The sequence below is a fragment of the Uloborus diversus genome, chromosome 1 (assembly GCF_026930045.1).
Source record: "Uloborus diversus isolate 005 chromosome 1, Udiv.v.3.1, whole genome shotgun sequence".
Taxonomy (NCBI): domain Eukaryota; kingdom Metazoa; phylum Arthropoda; class Arachnida; order Araneae; family Uloboridae; genus Uloborus; species Uloborus diversus.
Genome location: NC_072731.1, coordinates 29,816,095 through 29,835,344, shown reverse-complemented (window position 1 = coordinate 29,835,344; position 19,250 = coordinate 29,816,095). Strand labels below are relative to the sequence as shown.

At 33.9% G+C, this 19,250-nt stretch overlaps 1 protein-coding gene across 1 annotated transcript in view; it reads right to left on the bottom strand.

The window, feature by feature from the left end:
- LOC129234334 (ras-related and estrogen-regulated growth inhibitor-like protein) overlaps positions 1–10,462 on the bottom strand; it is a 29,923-nt gene extending 19,461 nt beyond the window's left edge. The window contains exons 1-2 of the mRNA XM_054868326.1: positions 10,393–10,462; positions 5,995–6,092 (exon numbers count right to left, since the gene is read on the bottom strand). Coding sequence (XP_054724301.1) covers positions 5,995–6,092; positions 10,393–10,462 — 168 coding nt within the window. The remainder of the gene's footprint in view (positions 1–5,994; positions 6,093–10,392) is intronic.
- Between the last annotated feature and the right edge of the window lie 8,788 nt (positions 10,463–19,250).

The window sequence follows — 19,250 nt, the reverse complement described above, 5'->3', positions numbered from 1 at the left end:
TCATAAAAATAATTACTATTTTTACAGAATTTGTAACAATATCATGTATAAACACCCTGCATATGTAAAATTTCATATCCGCTTGGTATAAAATTACCGGACTCCACAACCCACGAACTACATTACGATGAGGAGTTAAAAATGCATAATCTATCACAATTCAATATGCTTAATGAAGGCTGCACTTCTCTCAAAACGTGCAGGAAACGCAATTTTTCTAGCGATTAGCGAAAAATATAAAAATGAACAAAGTTCATCATATAATCACTCGTAAAAACAGAAGAAAAAAAGATGAAGGAGAAAGCGAAGTTTAAAGCGTAAAATAGCAATAAAAAAAGGTAGACGTGCATTTTAGTGTTTCAAGGAACCCGTTTTTAAAAGCAAGAAAATGAGAGCTTTTGAATGGAATGCATGACTTTGCTTTCACACGCTCCCATCTTTTTGCAACGTAACACGACTTTCGATAACTCGAAGCGTTATAACTCAAATATTCCTTTATCTCGAAGTTTTCCTTCCAATGTAGCGCCAAAAAAGACAAAGATAGCAAGTGCGAGCTCCTCAACCTAGCGCCCCTTTTTGAAATGGAATCTGTCCTGAGTGGTAGTCTTGGCTTTCGAGAACGGAGAGTATCTTTGTTGCTGTGATCTGTATGGAAATTGGACGATTACTTGAATATTATGAGGAAAATGTAAAGTTACATTCACACGTAGTTCTACATATGAATCCTTGTTCTATGCGGAGTGATTATGGAAGCTGTTCGTGGAGAGTGCTTATACAGATTGAGATTCTGATGAAGATAACGATGAGGAATTTTTATCACCTCTAACTAATCAGCAAGCAACAGATTTTGAAAACATTTTACTGCAGTACCAGGAAAACTCCAAAAGCCATTTAAAAATCAAATTGTGTTTACAAATTTAAGTTTTTTTTTTTTTTTTTTCAATAAAATTCATTCTCTGTGAAGATATTTTTCTTGTACTAATAATTAAATTTTACTCAAACAAAATAGGTGTTATAATCTATCTATTATGCACTATTCCTGAAAAAATAAATAAATAAATAAAATTATCTTGAAATACTTGTACTTTCGATAACTCGAACTACCGATAACTCGAAAGTTTTAGCCAGTCCCTTGGGAACTCGTGTTATCGAGAATCGGCTGTATATATTATTTCTCAAAGGTGTTTTTTGTAGGAATGCTTTAAATTCCACAACTGTTTAAAGATTTTCTCCTTTTCTTTCGGTGAAAAATAAACAAACAGTTCACGCTTCACTTATAAAAAAAACACTTTAAAAAAACAAGTGTATTCGTTCGGTTAAAATGAAAATCACTTGCATCGATCATCAGTTTTTACTGTATAACGTGCGGGCTGGCATGGACTCCAATATGCAAAACTTTAATGGGGGGGGGGGAGCTCGGATTTTGTCCCCATGGTTTAGCAGGATATTTTTACCGTGGAAACCGATTTCAGTACATATTAGAGTTATTAAAGTTTGACTTTTTTAATAACGTATTCATTAATGATTAGACAAGAAATGTTTTTACATTTTTGAAAGGAAAAAAGTACTAAAAACAAGGACGTTTTAATTTCTAGGGGGGGGGGGCTGGAGTCCCCACTCCTCCCATATGGGCGCCTATCTCGACTGGTGGAGTGATGGTTAGGCGCCGGCCTTCCATTCCTGTGGATCCAGGTTCTGACCTGGGATGGCCAGTCAGTGGATTTTCGAGAAGTAGAAAATCATCAGCGCCCATTTCGTATGATTATGCGGAATGTAAAAAATCCTTTGGGCATTCGTTTGGCTTAGAGTTCCCTCGGAAAAATTAAAATTCCTAGTGCCAATTTCGGATCAAAGAGAGCCCAGGTTCCTCCATCAGGTGGAAACTGGGCGTCCAAATTATCCGTGCCATTGACATCTGCGCCTTTAATAGTGGCATATGAAAGACTGGATGCCGTATCAGGGGATCACAATAGGTCTGCTAAAGGCTAAATAGCCTAAGACGCAGCCCCCATCATACGAAAAAAAAGTATATAATACATTAAAATATGTAAAAACAAGACAGTAAACGTTGGATGTGAACGTTTTTGCATTTAGTACCAATTTTCTCTTTAAAAAGAACAACAAAAAAAAAAAAAAAAAAACATTCATTTTGTAAAACCACAGGAACGAGAAATTCCGTGAATATTAGAATGGTCCTTTATACTCCTTGATATATTTAAGGTGTTTCAAAATCAAAGCTTCCCAATTCTCTTGACCAGAACTGTATATAACTGACGACTAAAGCGGTATTTGGACTAATCTACTGATGGAACAACAAGAGTTATTTTTCACAGAATGTTGACACTTTCTCAACAGACTTAACATATTTTGTTGAATAGGAAGTACAAAACACATGAACGAAAAGGCAATTTGAATAAACATGAAAAAATAGTACCATAAATTTAATAGACAAAAACCATGACACCTACTTTGGTTAAATAACATTTGTATGCATAACGTGAATCATGTAATGAAGCAATAGAAAAAAAAAAAGCCCAGAGAACTTATTTTTCATCCCAAGATGTGCAACTGGATTACATTTTTGGCATGCTAATGGAGTCTAATTTTTATCTCCTTTCTTTCAAAGCTTAATTCAGTGAAAATATAAGACACTACAGTAACATAACTACTAACCTACTGAGCGATAACCTACTGACTTAATTCGTCCACAGTTTGTTGTGTGGTGCAACTTAGAAAGTGGATTAATATGATCTTTGCAGAGCTCAAGTGAAAAATATTTCATTTTGAATATTTACTTCAAATAAATATCCGGTTACGTACTGATGTGTGCGAAAGCGATTAAGATAAATATGGAACAATGTTTTTTTTTTACGCTATCACTCGTTGTACTTTTATTCAGCAATCTAGATAAATATGTGTTAATGGGGGGACAATGAGTTCGATATGAGGAGGTTACTTTCAAAACGGATTATATCCAGTTTTGTATTTTTTTGGCAAAACGAAAAAAAAAATATTTTACGCACTAACACTAACTGTTAGAATTTCGAATTTTTCACTATGTTTTCGTAGAGCAACAAGTGACTATTGGCATAAGTCTACGAATTTTTCCACTATTTTATTAGACCTAAATTGCCAATTTTATTTTGTATATATTCCCTTTTGGTGTAAAACAGTGGATATCATCCCTTTTGCAAAAAAATATGCATTTACTAGTTTACATTCAAAACGGATTATATTCAGTTTTAAATTTTTTTGGCAAAACAAAATATACGTTTTACACACAAACACTAACTGTTAACGTTTCGAATCTTTCACAATGTTTTGGTAGAATAACAAGTGACTATTGACATAAGTCTAGGAATTTTTCCACTATTTTATTAGACCTAAATTGTAAATTTTATTTTGTATATATTCCCTTTTGGTGTAAAACAGTGGATATCATCACTTTTGCAAAAAAAAAAAAACACGCTTTTTTTTAAATCAAAAATAAACTTTAAAATTGAAACAAAATATTCAACATTTTTTAATACGTATATATATATTTACTCTACTTTATTCCTTCCTACTTACTTTATTCTTTTCATTGAACATTTCAAAAAAAAAAAGGACCTTCTATCCAATTAAGTATGAACAATGAAACCACCCAAGCCGATTCAAATAACGAAGTTGTGGGTATTAATATCAATAGATTACAATTTTTACCACAGCTATCCACAATTTTTATCACAATTAAATCATTAATTAATCACAATTTAATAATAATATTAATTTCGTAATCACAATTTTAGGGCGCGCTTGCCTAACTGATAAGACTTGCCCAAGGCGCAAGGTGCTGCTATCTACGGACGGGTATCACACTTAATTGGAAATGCTCAGCCAGTACTTCGCTCCGCCATTTTATTTGTGAACTTCTTTTGAGCTAGAAGTGGAAAATTCAAATTTGGATATGTGCCCTTTTGATATAAAAGTGAATTAGGGGATAAGCAAATAAGGGATAAGTTCCACTTTGCTGTAAAAGAATTAGCGAGAAATAAGGGGATGGATATACACCGTTTAGGTGGTAAAACCAATGTTTACGCATTTTTTAACAGTAGATATAAAACACTTCGAGCAGAAAGAAGTTCATGAAGCGATAGGGCTTATATTAGAGATTCTGAAAAGGAAAAAGAAAATTTTTTTTTTTTTTAAAAGGTGGATATAATCCATTTTGAGAGTAAACTCCTCGACCAAAGAATGTACGTCCTCTTTAGATGACCGAATATGAGCTTAATTGTGCTTCAGCAGTTTCTTTTACTCGATCACTATTTGTACTTTTGTTCAAGAATCTACATAAAGCACGTATTACTGGAATGACAATTAGCTCAATATATTTTGAAGAAAAATGTATGTCCTCTTTAGGTGGCGAAAATAAGCTTGATTATGTTCCAGTAGGATGTCGAAGTTAAGTTTACTTTTCCAAGGCTGTGGAAGTAACTATAGCAAAAACAACGTTTTGGTGAATGCCGAATTTCAAGAAAGAATTGCAGAATTACAGACACTACTTGTTCTGAGGTTTCTAAAAATCCCGAGACATGTGTTTGCAATTCAGTTGCAAATTTAGGCATTTATTAGTTGATTTTGAAACAGTTACTTTGTGTTGCAAAAAGGCATTTATTCAGTTTTTGCTGTGGAAGTAGTTTACTTACCACCAATGTCAACAGTTTTCCCCTTGTATCATCTAAATTTCAAAATCCTTCTATGATATGAAGTATGTATAAAAAGTATTAGATTCGCGCATTTTTTTTTTTTTTTTTCACATTTTGAAAGGTTTACATGTTTTAAGTGGGGCCGACGACAGTTTGATCATTTTTGGAAAAAGTCTGTGTGTACGTTTCTTGGAGGTGTTTTATTTCAAAAAGTAATACGAAGACTAAAACCAAATTCATGTACAGATAAACCCAGATTGAAACTGGTGCTACAGTGGCCGCCGCTTATATGAATCACATTTGTTCTAAACAGTTTTGATTCCATAAAGTGGCTTATTCAATAAAGTGGCTAATTCAATAAAGCTGGAGTTTGTTCTGGTTTTGACAATTTGATTCATTAAAGCGGCTGACTCAATTAACAACTGATTCAATTAACCGCATCCACTGTATTATGTATTTGGAGTCAACTGCTCTGAAGAATTGCCTCAACGAACGGTTTTCTCTTTAAGCAAGATTGGTTGATTTTCATTTTCTCAGTCTCACTTGAATATTTTCCCTCGCACTTTTATTCCCACTTGTATGCGCTTCTTAGAATTTTATTTTTCCTCAAGGCATTAGAGTACTTTATTCTTTAGCTTTGAAATATTCCCCTCAATTACTGAGATTTTTCACTCATTTTATAGGATTTTTTTTATTGGTACTAGGTGCATTCTTTTGATAAAAGCAAAATTTCTTCCTTGGCAACTCGATTTTTTAACTAGCTATTGTACTTCGCTATATTGAAATTTCTCATTTATCCGTTAGATTTTATAGATTAGACATATACTTAATATACCTTTGCCACGTTTAATAGGATTCTTCTGTTTACCATTCTAATTTGTCTCTTAGGTATTAGAATGCATGCTTCAGTTTATTTCAAAATTTTACATGTTTTAAATAATTGTTTTGTTGTTAGCGTTTCTGGTGGTCATGAGCATATTGTGCTCATCCCTTGGACCTGCACAGAATTAAATCCATTCATTTTGTAATTTTTTTTATGCGTATTTCAGTCTGATGAAGATATGCAAAACTTTGTCTTTAAACATTCATAACTGCAGCTGTCATAACTTCAGTAATAGAACGTGCAACCATCACCGAATTCGTTTTAATCCCGAGAGATTTGCGCTACGAACTCTGCCGGACGGGAAGTGTACGTCAAATGGAATCAAAAGGTCTGAATTGAAACTAAAATATTTTTGGCGGAAGTAATCTTCGATGTGTACGTGAGAGGAAAGCTAAAACGGCTGAGAGAGAAAAAAAAGGGTCTTACTTCGCAGAGAGATGTGTCCAGGATCTCGACTTGCGTTGTGATGTTGTCGAAGCTGACCGCTTGTTTGTACAAGAATTCTGGAAAGGAAGAAATGGACACTTTCAGTACAGTACAGTTTTGTTGAATTGAAAATAAATTGTTTAGATAATACGGTTTGTAAACGAGACATTAATGAAGTCAAGCTTTTGAACTGGTAGTAAACAAAAGTCCACTTGAAACGATAAAATAATAATAATAATAATAATAATAATAATAACTGGATATACGATAGAAACATGGTTGATAAAATAAGATAGCATACAGTGGACGCCAGTTAAATGAATCAGTGGTGAATTGAATCAGCCGCTTTAATGCATCAAATTGTCAAAAACAGAATAAAATCCAGCTTTATTTAATTAGCCGCTTTATTGAATCAGACGCTTTATGGAATCAAAATTGCTTAGAACAAATGTGACTCATATAAACGGCGGTCACTGAATAGGAATATAGAAGAAAATCTTTGTCAACTATCCTTGTTTTGCATTGGCCTTGGGAGAGAGAAATTATTCGAATGCTTAACTATCGTGCTAGCGACAATTGAAACACAGCAGGTAGTTAGTAGTTGTCTAAAATCCTCTCGGAATATTACAAGTATTTAACCCTTATAGCGTCACTTTAAAGACGGGAAAACCAAATGGGAACTTATAAGAATCATAACTGAAAATAAAAAGATTTCCGCTTTTCTTTTGTTAAAAATTAAGCCTACTCTTTAAAACATAAATATCGTGAATGAGATAAATTCATGAAATATGTATTGATTTCAACTGTTTGACATTTTTCTAAATTAACACGTATTTCAGTAAGAAAATTTAAGTCGATCAAAGTTGGAGGAAAGTAGAGATCCATAAATAACTGACGGTTCAACTACAAGTGACAGCGGAGATTTTTTGAAATTAATAAATGCAAAAGTAAAATTTATGTAAAAAAGCAAAACATTAATGAATATACATAATACTACATACAGGGTGTTTCTGAACTCTTGGGCAAAACTTTAAGGAGGGATAGTATACATAAAAAAAAACAATATAATAGCCAAAATAAGGGTCCCAAACGTCTTCCGAAGGAGATATGAGCGATTAAAGTTTAGGGCCCAAAATTTCAAACGATCATAAAAAACGGAAAAATTGGTCGATTCGTTTGTGGTTTTCGCTAAAATTATTCTTTTTATCAGTATTTTCTTGAAGATAAATTTTGAAGATGTAATTTAAAAAATGCCGATAGAGGGCGCTATAAACTTTGAAGTAATGAACAACTATTTTTACCGCTATTTTTGAATCTCATTAAATTTTTCTAATGCTTGGACTTAAACATAAACTTTTAGCTCAAAATCTGAATTGCTGTGAGTGATTAAGTAGCGAAAACTGAATTGTCTTCAAAGGTTGAAATACACTTTGTCACAAAAAAATGTATGCATCAAGAATAAATTGAGCTGTAACCAACAAACTCGGCAGGAATGTAGTTTGGTAAGAGATGATTTAAATTTCGTCGCCAGTGACGAAAGGGTAAGCGCGCTTTGCACATACAAGATGCGCAGATAGGTACGATTGAAATGGTGAAAGCTTGTGTCAAAGGGCACTTCAAACGAAACTGTCGAGTTGTAAGGACGCTATTGTGACTAGAACGACCTTTTAGAGGTATTGCGAACAATTGTTGGACTTTTTAAAGGGACGTACAGCAGGTCTCAGAGAAGCTGGTTGGGTGTAGCGCAAATCTGCCGTCACCACGGTCGGAGCGATATGATAGTAGCTTAGTGTAGGTAAAAATAAATGAATCACTCCATTGCGATCGGTTACGGCATTCTAGAAACAGAAATGAGCCCGAAGATCGCACATCATAGGAGCGGCCAATCAACAAGGTCGTTAACATTAATTCCATGCCGTTTAATACCTTCCAAGAAACTGATGGTATCAAGAAAAACAATTCTGATTAGCCTGAAAGCCACTGGTATCTCGAACCGGCGCCCATTGCGATGGTTTGGTATTTCGTCGATTGGATTTTCGTTGCACTTGATTATCTGGGTTATGACAGACAAGAGGCAAGTTATCTTCAAAGATGAATCCCGATTTAGTCCCAGTGGTCACAGGTAACCTATTTCACTCCATACCACGCCGTGTTTAATCTTGTATAGCTACTAGAATAGGATGTACAACTTACTGTTTTGTAACCTTTATTTTATCATAACTTCTTAATAAAACAATCTTTCGTTCTGAATTTGCAATTATTTCCTTATCTAGTCATAGGCCACATCCATTTTAAATTTCGTGAAGATCACTCGTTTCCTTCTGGGTTAACGTTTTTTTTTTTTTTTTTTTTGTGAAGTGTATTTCAGATCACATTGTGTATTTCAACTTCTGAACACATTTCAGTTTGCTCAACTGAATCACGCCCAATGATTCGGATTTTGAGTTGAAAATTTAAGTTTAAGTCCAAACATTAGAAAACATTTAATGAGATTCAAAAATAGCCGCAAAAAATAGTTGTTCTTTACACCAAAGTCAAAAGCGCCCTCTATCGGCATTTTTTAAACAACATCTTCAAAATTTATTTTCAAGAAAGAACGAATAAAAATAATCATTTTAGCGAAAACCGCAAACAAATCGACCAATTTTCTCGTTTTTTTTAATGATCATTTGAAATTTTAGACCCTAAACTTAAATGGCGCCTATCTCCTTCGGAAGACGTTTGGGACCCTTATTTTTGCCATTATATGTTTTGTCCTGATGTATGACCCCTTGAAGATTGCCCAAGAGTTCAGACACACCCTGTATATATATGTGCATTGGTTTAGCTTTTTTTTCATTCTAATTTTTCGTTCTATGTAAGCAGAGCCTGTACTTGGTACCCTTATCTTGTTCTAATAAATTCGTATAATCGACGCTATGTCACTGTAAACAATAATATTATAGTTATAGATATTATAATAACATATTCAGACACAATAATTGTTAATCCCATGAAATTATGACTGAAAACAAAGGAAAAGCTCCAAAAAAGTAGGTTTATGCTGTCAAATTACAATGTATTGAATTTGCTATTCACGAAAATCTTATAATCAGGTCAGACATGAATATTAATCATCTAAACTTCAGGACTCTTTTTCTGTTGTGTTATGCAATTTCACGGCAAGTTTTATACTTTTTTTAGGGCGTGGGCTTGAAAATGTTTTTCTTCTTAAATGAACTGTCAGAAGATCTATGTAGTACCACAGCAAACAAGTTAGTTTTAAGCTTTGAGCAAGGAACGGTAATCTATCTTCTTCGTAAAAAATTCTCAAATTTTTTACTTTTTTTTTTGTTTTTTCTCTCAACTAGGCTTCTATTTCCATTTCCCTCACCCGGAAATGAAGTTCGATCTTCGGAACACAAGTATCGGGGTCTGCAGCTGATTTGGGTCACTCAACTCTTCGAGCCCCAGACCCACGACGAGTTGGCGCCATTAGGGGGAAAAATGGCTCACGTGTTCAGATGTCTTGCAAGGAAGTAAACAGACTATACAAAAAAAAGAGACTTAGGAATCTTGATTTGAAGCTTTCGCTTTCTTTTAACGGGGAAAAACGAGATGAGAGAATTCGTAAATGTATACTACCAACTTAATTTCCCACTGAAAAAACAACTTGCTTTTACATGATTGCGGGCTATTATGATAGCAATCAATGCATTACAGCATTTAATTACGTAAGCGTACTGTAACCGTTGAACAGTACCGTAACCGTAAAGTAACCGATTGAAAGGATCAGAGACCAAACAAAACGTTGAAGTGATTATTTGAACTCTGTATTAAGCTGTTAGAGGATGGGTTCACAGTCGACTTCAGATACAATATAAAAGACAGCCGGGTTATTACATCCAGAGACTGCAGTTTCGTTCTTATTAGAACTCATCAGTCTGGAATGGTGAATATATAACCAAGCTGGAGGCCAGGGGCGTAGCTAAGGGGGGGGTTTTGGGGACAAAACCCCCCCCGAAAAGTTACTCTCAAAAAAAAAGAGAAAAAGAAGAGAGAAGAGAAAGAAAAAAAAAAGAAGAAAAGGAAAAAATTCCAAGCGATTATATATATATATATATATATATATATATATATATATATATATATATATATATATATATATATATATATATATATATATATATATATATATATATATATATATATATATATATATATATATATATATATATATATATATATATATATATATATATATATATATATATATATATATATATATATATATATATATAAAAGAAGTAACCCCCCCCCCCCGAAAGTCGGGTCTAGCTACGCCACTGCTGGAGGCAGATGTCATTTCATCGATGCTATAGATAACTGAAACTAGTAGATAAAGGAAATTTGTCTTACCTGCGAGAGACCCATGGTGCGAGAGAATCGCACCATGATGCGATTGGACTTTCGAGTCCAATCGCATCATGGTGCGATTGGACTCGAAAATTGTAGGCAAAGCTTGGGTATTAGCAGTAAATTACCGCCCCTAAGTCAGGGCTAAGAGAGAACCATATGCAATATACCTAGGCTGCCAGATTTCTGAAATGTTCAACCGGGACACGAGAAGTGGGACCCTCCCCCTAATGTCGCAGGTATTCAGAAGGGTTACACATCCTTGGTTGGTTTTTAGTTTATTATTTTAGAGTGTAGTTCCTTCTCAATGCTATGAATAAATGGTTACTAACTATAAACCAAATCCAGAGGTGACACAAAACCCACGAAACAAGCAAATAAATTATAAAACATTTTATTTTTTACTTTAGTTAGTAGAAACTATTTAAATGGGGAATAAAGATTTGATCAATATGTTCATGTACTTTTGATGGACCAGAAATTTCGGTTTTTTTTTTTTTTTTTTCAAATCTTGTTGTAAAAATCTTCAAAAACTAATCCAATATTAATTTTTATGTTAATGTTACAAATGGCAAATTAACTATCCTAAATAATCCTTCAGTTTCTTCTTTTTAGAGGTTTTTGGACATCTTTTATTAAATTTATAATTTTCCGGGACATGAAATAAACCGGCCGGGACACCGGAGTTTTGTCTGAAATCCAGGATTGTCCCGGTCAAACAGGGACGTCTGACAAGCCTAAATATACCAGACAGCCCGGTTATCATATCCAGAGACTACAGTTTATAACTCATGTGGTTCTGCCTTAGCCCTGACTTAGGGGAGGTGACTTCCTGCTAGTTGCCTTCAGGTTTCAAATGCAAATTAAATTGCGGATTACAAACATTTCTAACATGTAAATAACTGAGTTTTTTTTGGAAAAATACTCCAGATATTTTTAAAAGAAAATATTACAAAGTAAATAGCAGGAAATTAGAGAAGAACCGTGAGGAGAAGAAATTTGATACAAGTGTTTCAGGCCAACAAGGAACCCCTTTTTTGATGGAAAAGTGGCAAGCCTATGAATGAAACGTGAAACGTCATCCAATTTCTTGCATATCTATCTTCGATTGGCTAATTTCAAGCTAACGCGTCTATCATCTTGGAATGACTTTTTTGCCAACTCTTCAATGAAATAATTTTTATTACTTATAATCTTGGCTCCTTAAGAGTCATTTTTTAAAAAGATGGACACTTTTGATATTTGATGTCTTCAATTTTCGTAAAAATTTCAGGATGTGTTAGTGGTAGTGTAAGAAGAAAAAGTGAAGTTTCTTTTTTAAAAAAAAGTGATTTGTTTGTCCTTGAGTAGGGTTCAAAGTTTAAGGTCATGAAAAAAAAAAAAAAAGATTAAATGTATGATTTCTTTGCTTCAAAGGATGAGGTAAATGGGTAAAATAGTTTCCAAATTTGCTACAAAGATACCCACGTCCCACTCCTTACTTACCTTGCTTTTCGTGACTAGTACCACTAATATTTTCTCAAATTTAAACTCCATCTGAATCTACTATGTGTGTAACCCAAGAAAGCTAATTGCCTGGATTCTTTGGCTGAAATTTGGAAGCATTTCACTTTTCGACTGGGACAAGGAAATTTCTCTCATTTCGAATCATTTATCTTCTTGCTGCGACGAACGTGTGAATTCCATTAAACGGCAAACAGTCATTTTGTCCCGCACGTGACGCCTCATATTATGAGGCGTTACATGCGGGACAAAATGACTCTTATATAATCACAAAATAGAAGTTTACAAGTGTAAATGAACAAAATCTTTTTGCTTCAGAAATCACAAACGCACGCGTGCTTGCTTAAAATTTTTTTTTTTTGTCATTACCCTTTATAAGTATACTTTTTAATGAAACATATAAACTGTTACGTGGGGTACAAAACGGTCAATTTTTCGTGGAATGGCCTTACACATATCTTTTTCAACGGTGTAAATTTTTATTTATCATCAAATGAGATATTACATTGAAATCTTAGCTTTGAAAACCTACAATTTGTTTCAATTTGTAGAAACAGCAACAACAGCAATAAAGATCTTGCCAAAATTAAGTAATTAAAATTTATTGCATTGCTTCTTTTTGCTTCATAGGAATTGATATTATTTAACGGAAAATAAATTTCCAAATATTCCGTTTCAATTAGTCATAGACGGATCCAGAACATGTTCAAGGAGGGGGCGATCGTTTTTTACTCTTTGCTCTTTGGAAAATATCATCGTCTAAAATTGAGATTTTGGAACTTTGTTTTCAAAAAAAAAAAAATCCTGTGGTTCCAGTGCATATCCCCAGAGTGATTAGAGATGGGCTACGATTGCGTGTTCAAGACTTCAACTCTGAAAGAATTCCGGGGAAGAGCTCTTTTTCTTCTAATACCATCGAACATTGAATAAAATTGCATTTTTGAAACTTGAATATCGAAAGAGACACGAAGGACGAACGAACACGAAGAACGTTCCTGTCTCTCGGCTCAAGGAGGGGGCGATCAACCCCATCGCCTCCTTCCTTCCCTTGTATCCGTTCTTGCAACCAGTATTCAAATAGATATAGATTTGATATGAAACGAGAAAAATGTTTTTTCGCGAAATGAAAAACTAATTAATATTTAACAATAAACAAGTACCGCTTACTTTTAAGTGCCGCCTATTAGTTTTCATTTACAAACATGATGTTTTGCTATTTAAATCTATAATTATTATTTAAAACTATATTTAATTGCTAATTATTCTACGAACTTTAATTCAAAAATACAATTTGTTACTATGAATAATTGTTTATTGAAATTTAAATTGAATCATGTCCTAGTTATGAGCAAATGTGCTTGTTAAATATGTTGGAAAAATTGTTTTTGCTATACTTCCTGCATTGTCATGTTACTATTTAGTGAAGTTAATACTAGGCTTGAAAACCTAGAAACAGTCATTGAGCAGATACTGTATCAAAAAAAAAAAAAAAAAAAGAAGAAAGAAAGAAAGAAAGAAAAAAGTTTGTTATAAGGAAAGTTATTTTATTAAAAGAACTAAATCAAATCTTTTTATGTGCGTTGTTGATACCCATAGGGGCACATGTGAGCAATTGAAGACATTTTTTAAAAAAAATTCTATAAAATAAAGAAATAATTTTTCAAAAAATCTGAAAAAATTCCAGGGCACACACACACACACACAAAAAAAAAAAAAAAAAAAAACTATTTAATCATGGCGACAGTTCTGCTTCGAGAAATTGATAATATTTTTTGAGAAATTAAGAAATTAAAAAAAAAAATGTTCACATGTGCCCCCTTTCATTTGTTTATAATTTCAAAAATATTGATGTTCAACAGCGTCACCTTACGGTTTTTTCAAGGAAGAAAGGGGGGGGGATGTGCTCAAAAAGTTTGGAAACCACTGGTCTAAAAGTAATTATTTTCTTGAACCTTAATTTTCGCGAATTTTACTGGGTTTTACGGTTTGCTACAGGCGAATTTTACTTTACAAGAATCAAAAGTAGAAAAATCCGCCGCGAAAAAAATATTTCACGAGGCATAAAATTTTTGCGATCACGACGGGATTGCGAAAATCGCGAAGAATAAAGCCTCGCGAAAATAAGTGCTTTTATAGTAGCAGATTCAATCTGAGTTTGAAGACAATTTTTTTTCCCCTCAAAACTACGAATTTTTGATCACGAAACTCAATACATGAATTATTGCGTAACCCTTTCATTTTATTTTTTGTTTGTTCCCGCCTTTTACTCGAAAATCAAAGGTTCTGTTCTCAAACCTTACAAGGAGATTCCATCGTGAGAAACCGAGCAAATTCCACAGCCCCCATTCGATACTTCGAACGACTCTATCCGGTTCTTATTTTCTTTTCGGCTTTCCGCTACTTCTCCGAGCCCAGGTAAGTTTGAAGTGGCTATTGAGAACTTAATCCGATACTCTAAGACGTCCGCGGCTACCAGTCCTCTTTTTCTTTTTATTCTTCGTTAATATTATGCATTTCACTTCAGTGATGGAGTCTCGTTCCATTTCGAGGAATAAAGAGGTCGCCTTTTAACGAACCATTTTGAAGCATTGGCCTCTTGAGTGATTTTCCTTGCTTCTGGAGATTGATTTCTATTGATGCAACAAAATATAAGTCATTGAGATGGAATGGAAGGCATTTTAGAAAAGAACTCGAAAATGAAACACCATTGTTGCAAAAATATCATTTATATTAGAATATCGCCTTCGGGAGTCGTGCTTGTAAGAGTAGATGAGCAAAAAGTCTTTAATCGTGAGTTCTGGAACAATTTTCGAGAACTGGTTCAGAAAAAGTCGAGGAATTTGAAAATAGGAGAAAATGTTTATAAGATACGCGCATTTTTTACGAACAAAACGGGGGAAAAAATGAAAGACAGTGGCAGTTACAGAATTCTAAATATACTAGCAAAGTCGGTTAATTTCAATGTCGAATCACGAAATGGGTGAAAGGTGTTTTGTAACTCAAAACAAAATTAAAATGGATTACAGGGTGACGAAAGAGTAAAACTCTGCCAGAAAATCGCAAAAGTTGCTTGTCTAGAACTAATAAGTCTGTTTTCTTCAACATGGCCTCATAACAAGAAAACAAAGAACTATTTTCTCCTTCTGAAAATTCTGTGATATGCTTCCAAACAAAAAGGAAACCGTGCGAAGAAACAATTAAAGGAAAAATAATAATCTTTATAATTACTATTACAATCGAACACCTCAAGAGCGAACCCGGGATACATCGATCTTCCGGCTGTAGAACTTTTTTAAAAGTCTCAACGGAAGCCCTATGTAGTTAATGTATGTAACGGGAGATTATGTTTTACACTGTTTTGAAAATAATATCTTGTAAGTGTTGCCTCCATTGTCAATACACTGATTCAGTCGAACTCTGAAGTTTTGGTCAACTCTTCAGGGCACGTCGACCGGTATACTGGCATTTCCGGCTCGGATGCGGTTCCTCCAGGGTTCGTGGACGATCATTATAAACCCCACGACTTCAGATAACCCCACAAGAATTAGTCACAGGGGGCTAAATCAGGCGAGCGTTCAGGCCAGTTAAAGTCCCTATTCCGATCGAGCGGCTGTTAGAAAAATACGCCTCCACAGTAAAATCGCGATGCTGGTTCGACCAAAGCACGATGGCAACTGTACTTCCCATTCAGATCTTTCGTTGAGCCCCTCCCCACTACTCTGTGATGCTTCACACGTTTTGCGCGCCTAATTCAAAACAGGAAATTTCCGCGCCCCACCCTGTAATTCTAAGGCAACTGACAATGTTTTGAGGAGATTATTTACTGCAGAAACTAGGTAAACAAGTAGTAGACTATTAATATTTTATTTAATTTTATCCTATAAATAGAAATATCGTGTAATAAAAAACATTCATTATAGAAGTATGTTAGCAAGTGGGGATTTGAAAATAATTTCCTAAGCCAGTTCGCTGAGTGTTCGTTATATCGGGATTTGACTGGATAACTATTTAGTCACTACTTTATAAACTATGTAGTAATTTCAAGAAAGTTTAGTATTTTTGAAAAAAAAAAATTTAAAGCCTGTTTAAGAACCCTGCTTCATCTTCTATTATTTCAGAGGGTGATGTTCTAACAATGTCACGGAATGAATTTTGTAAGTATCCATTAAATATTGCATTGATTAACTTCACAAGAGAAAGACAGCTTTTCTAGAAGATTTATTACTTCTTTTAAAGGAATACATGAAAAGTAATAGGGTGCAGTGACAAATGTAGAGAGATGATTGAGGCACGTTGAGTACAATGGTGACCGAGGCACGTTAAATATGTCGTGGTCACAGAGTCCCCCAAATTTTCATTCCCAATCAATACCTCTGGGAGTGTTGGGCCAGGGGTTTCTCGGCTCTGGGTTTGGATCAAAGAAATAGCTATCTTTAGGGCTTCATCTAACCGGTTACACCATGTGTAAGCCTGGTACGGGGGACCATGGAGTGTAATATAATGTATTATAAATACAACTGAAACAGTATCGCAAAAGGCATACATATCCATATAAAGTCATTTATGTAAGCATTACAAAACGTTTGAATGCAAAAGTTCAGTTCTTCTGTGGTATAAGATTTACAAGTCACACCAGTTAGAGGTTATAAAGAAAGTGAATTATTTCTACATTTATTGTCTACTGCGAAGCATACATCCGCTCCAATATACAGCCCAATTCAACTAACGTGTCTTCAATAACTTGCCAAGTAATTTCACTCATTTGAGAAATCACAAAGCAATCACACCGAGAATGTACTTGCACAATGGAACAGATTTGTAAGTATTCTTCGCTGCTGTGTTCGAAGTAATATACTTCTCCCTATTGAGACATTTTAGCACAATATTCCCGTCATATACAAGAATATAGTCCATACATTTTCAGATAAGTTCCGTTTAAATTAAATTGTTCCGTAGTTCATATCATCGACATAAAATAGTTTCAAATGTTGAGTTTCTTCAAACATAAAGTTAGTTTATGAGGTGTATTTTCAAAACAGAGGGAATGACAGCAAAGTTTTATGTAGTGCACGCAGCTTGTAATGATATTGCAAAATTTATAATTTAATATTTTTAATCCTTCATATCTTGAAAAATAAATAGTGTTAATAATAGAAAACAATATAAGAGATTTCAACTGTATTTTTTTTTATTAATAATAATAATAATTATTATTTTTTAAGCAGTCTGTTCTGTAGAATTTCAGCACTTTCTTTCAGTTAAAAAACTTTTGAAGTTTCAACTAGCACAGCATGAATATAAGTTTAAAAACTAAGAAATTAAAAGTTTCAAACTACTCTTTTTTGCACATTTAAGATAACTGTAAATGTCATTAGTTACCGATTGCACTTTTAGCCGCTTTTTCAAGAGAAAATTAACTGTTGCTATCCCCTTCTCTAACTTTTTACGCTTAACTAAGTCATTATTTCTTCGTATCGAAGCGCATTTTTATTAACGATGTCTTAACCATATAACCTTTTCATTTTATCAACATTTTGTTTCCAAAAACAAGCCTAGTTTTTGTAATCAGTTTTGTATTAAAAAATAAATAAACATTTTGAAACTAGGTCTCTATGCTTCAAAATGTACCATACCCAATCTGCACTTGAAATTGAAATTAAAAGTAGAGGAATGTGGGGGGAAAAGTGAAATGGTGAAATATTTACTCTACTTTTAGAGCCTCCCACCTGGTAATATTTTAATTGTGTAAAAAACATGTAGTCTATTCCAGTCAAGAAAAAGTATCCTCTGCAAATCAAAGAATCCTCCTGATCGCGTAACGCTGACGTCACCAACAATGAAACTCGCGCCATAGCATCATAATTTCATAATATTTTTCAGTAACGTTTGACATGCAGGGAAATGCTTTATTTCGACCAGCGGAACTAAGGCCCCTTCGGAGCGCGTGTTTGAGTGGTTGTCTTTTCCGGCGAGTTATCGCGTTGGTGATTGTTCACTGTAAGTAATTATTAGCGGCACGTGAATTGTTTATAAAATAAAATATTATTTTCTGCAAATTTGGCGAAATTCGAAACTTTGCTGTGGTAACTCAAGCAGTGCAACAATGAAAAATCCGATCCAAAATGGCTAAATTTAAGCTGATGCGTCGGCCTGTATATATAGCGGCTCTAAGCGGAACTAGATCCGGTAACTTAACTGTTTTACTGGTAAGACTGTCATTTTAGGAGAAAGAAGAAACGAAAAAGTGGTCAACAACTAACTTTATCTACTGGAGTTTAGGGTTAATCCACAGGAGTTAGGGTTAAAATTTTCTTTATCAAAATATCCTCAAACAGGCAATTGCTTCGTTCAAATGTAGAAGCAATTTTCACCCATCATTCCTCGACGGGTGATTTTCTAGTTGTACTATACTTACAAAAGGGAAACCATTTGCTACAGCATTAGTCTTTAATTATGTTTAATAACCAACTACATATTTAAATTCCACTTCAAATGAAAATAATAAAGTAGAAGTGTTTGCAAATATTTCTCAAAAAGTATTCAGATTTGAATTTTAAAGATATTTATTGGAAAAATATTAATTGCTCTTTTATACAGGATGGAGAGGCATTTTTTTTCTTTAATTTAAGCCTAGTTGTTGAACATACGCCACTTGACACAACCTTTATTTTCGATTTAGGCCGTGCAAAGCTGGGCAATGCAACAAGTTAAGTTTACAAAAAAATAACATAACCATAACAATAATGCATAAAATAATTTTAAAATTCAATGAAAACGTGAACGGGTCATTGGCTTTTGTTTCTTACTTAAGAGTAAGTGAATATCAAACTTCTTAGTCGAAAGGTCTTATTGATCTTCTAATTAAGCATCTGTAATTTACCGTTTTAAAACTATTTTTAACCTTGACCAAAAGCGAAAATGTTGACTTGCATCAATAAGTACTTCCAAATTAGGAAAGAAATATTTCTCTTCTATAATAATCTCGCATTAAAGCATCCAAGACAAAATTTTGTCTCTCGCGCATCACACTCACTATGCTCGTCAACTTTCATCACAATGGCTATGCTCAGTAAACAGATTTAAAAACCCACAATTGTGGATACTCTGGCACGAATAATTTGACTTCTTTTGCACATAATCCGGGTTGTTTTATTCTAATATGTATAAATTTTTATTTGACCGCACAAGAAAACCACGGAGGATACATACGGACACGGGGCCGCTAGTTCCCCAAGTATAATCTTTATTGTAAATGCATGTTTGCTGTTAGTGCAGATTCTAAGACCTGTGGTTTGACTTTGGATAAGTTTTCAGCATTTTAACAATATCCAGATGTCACCACATAAAACCACTAGAGA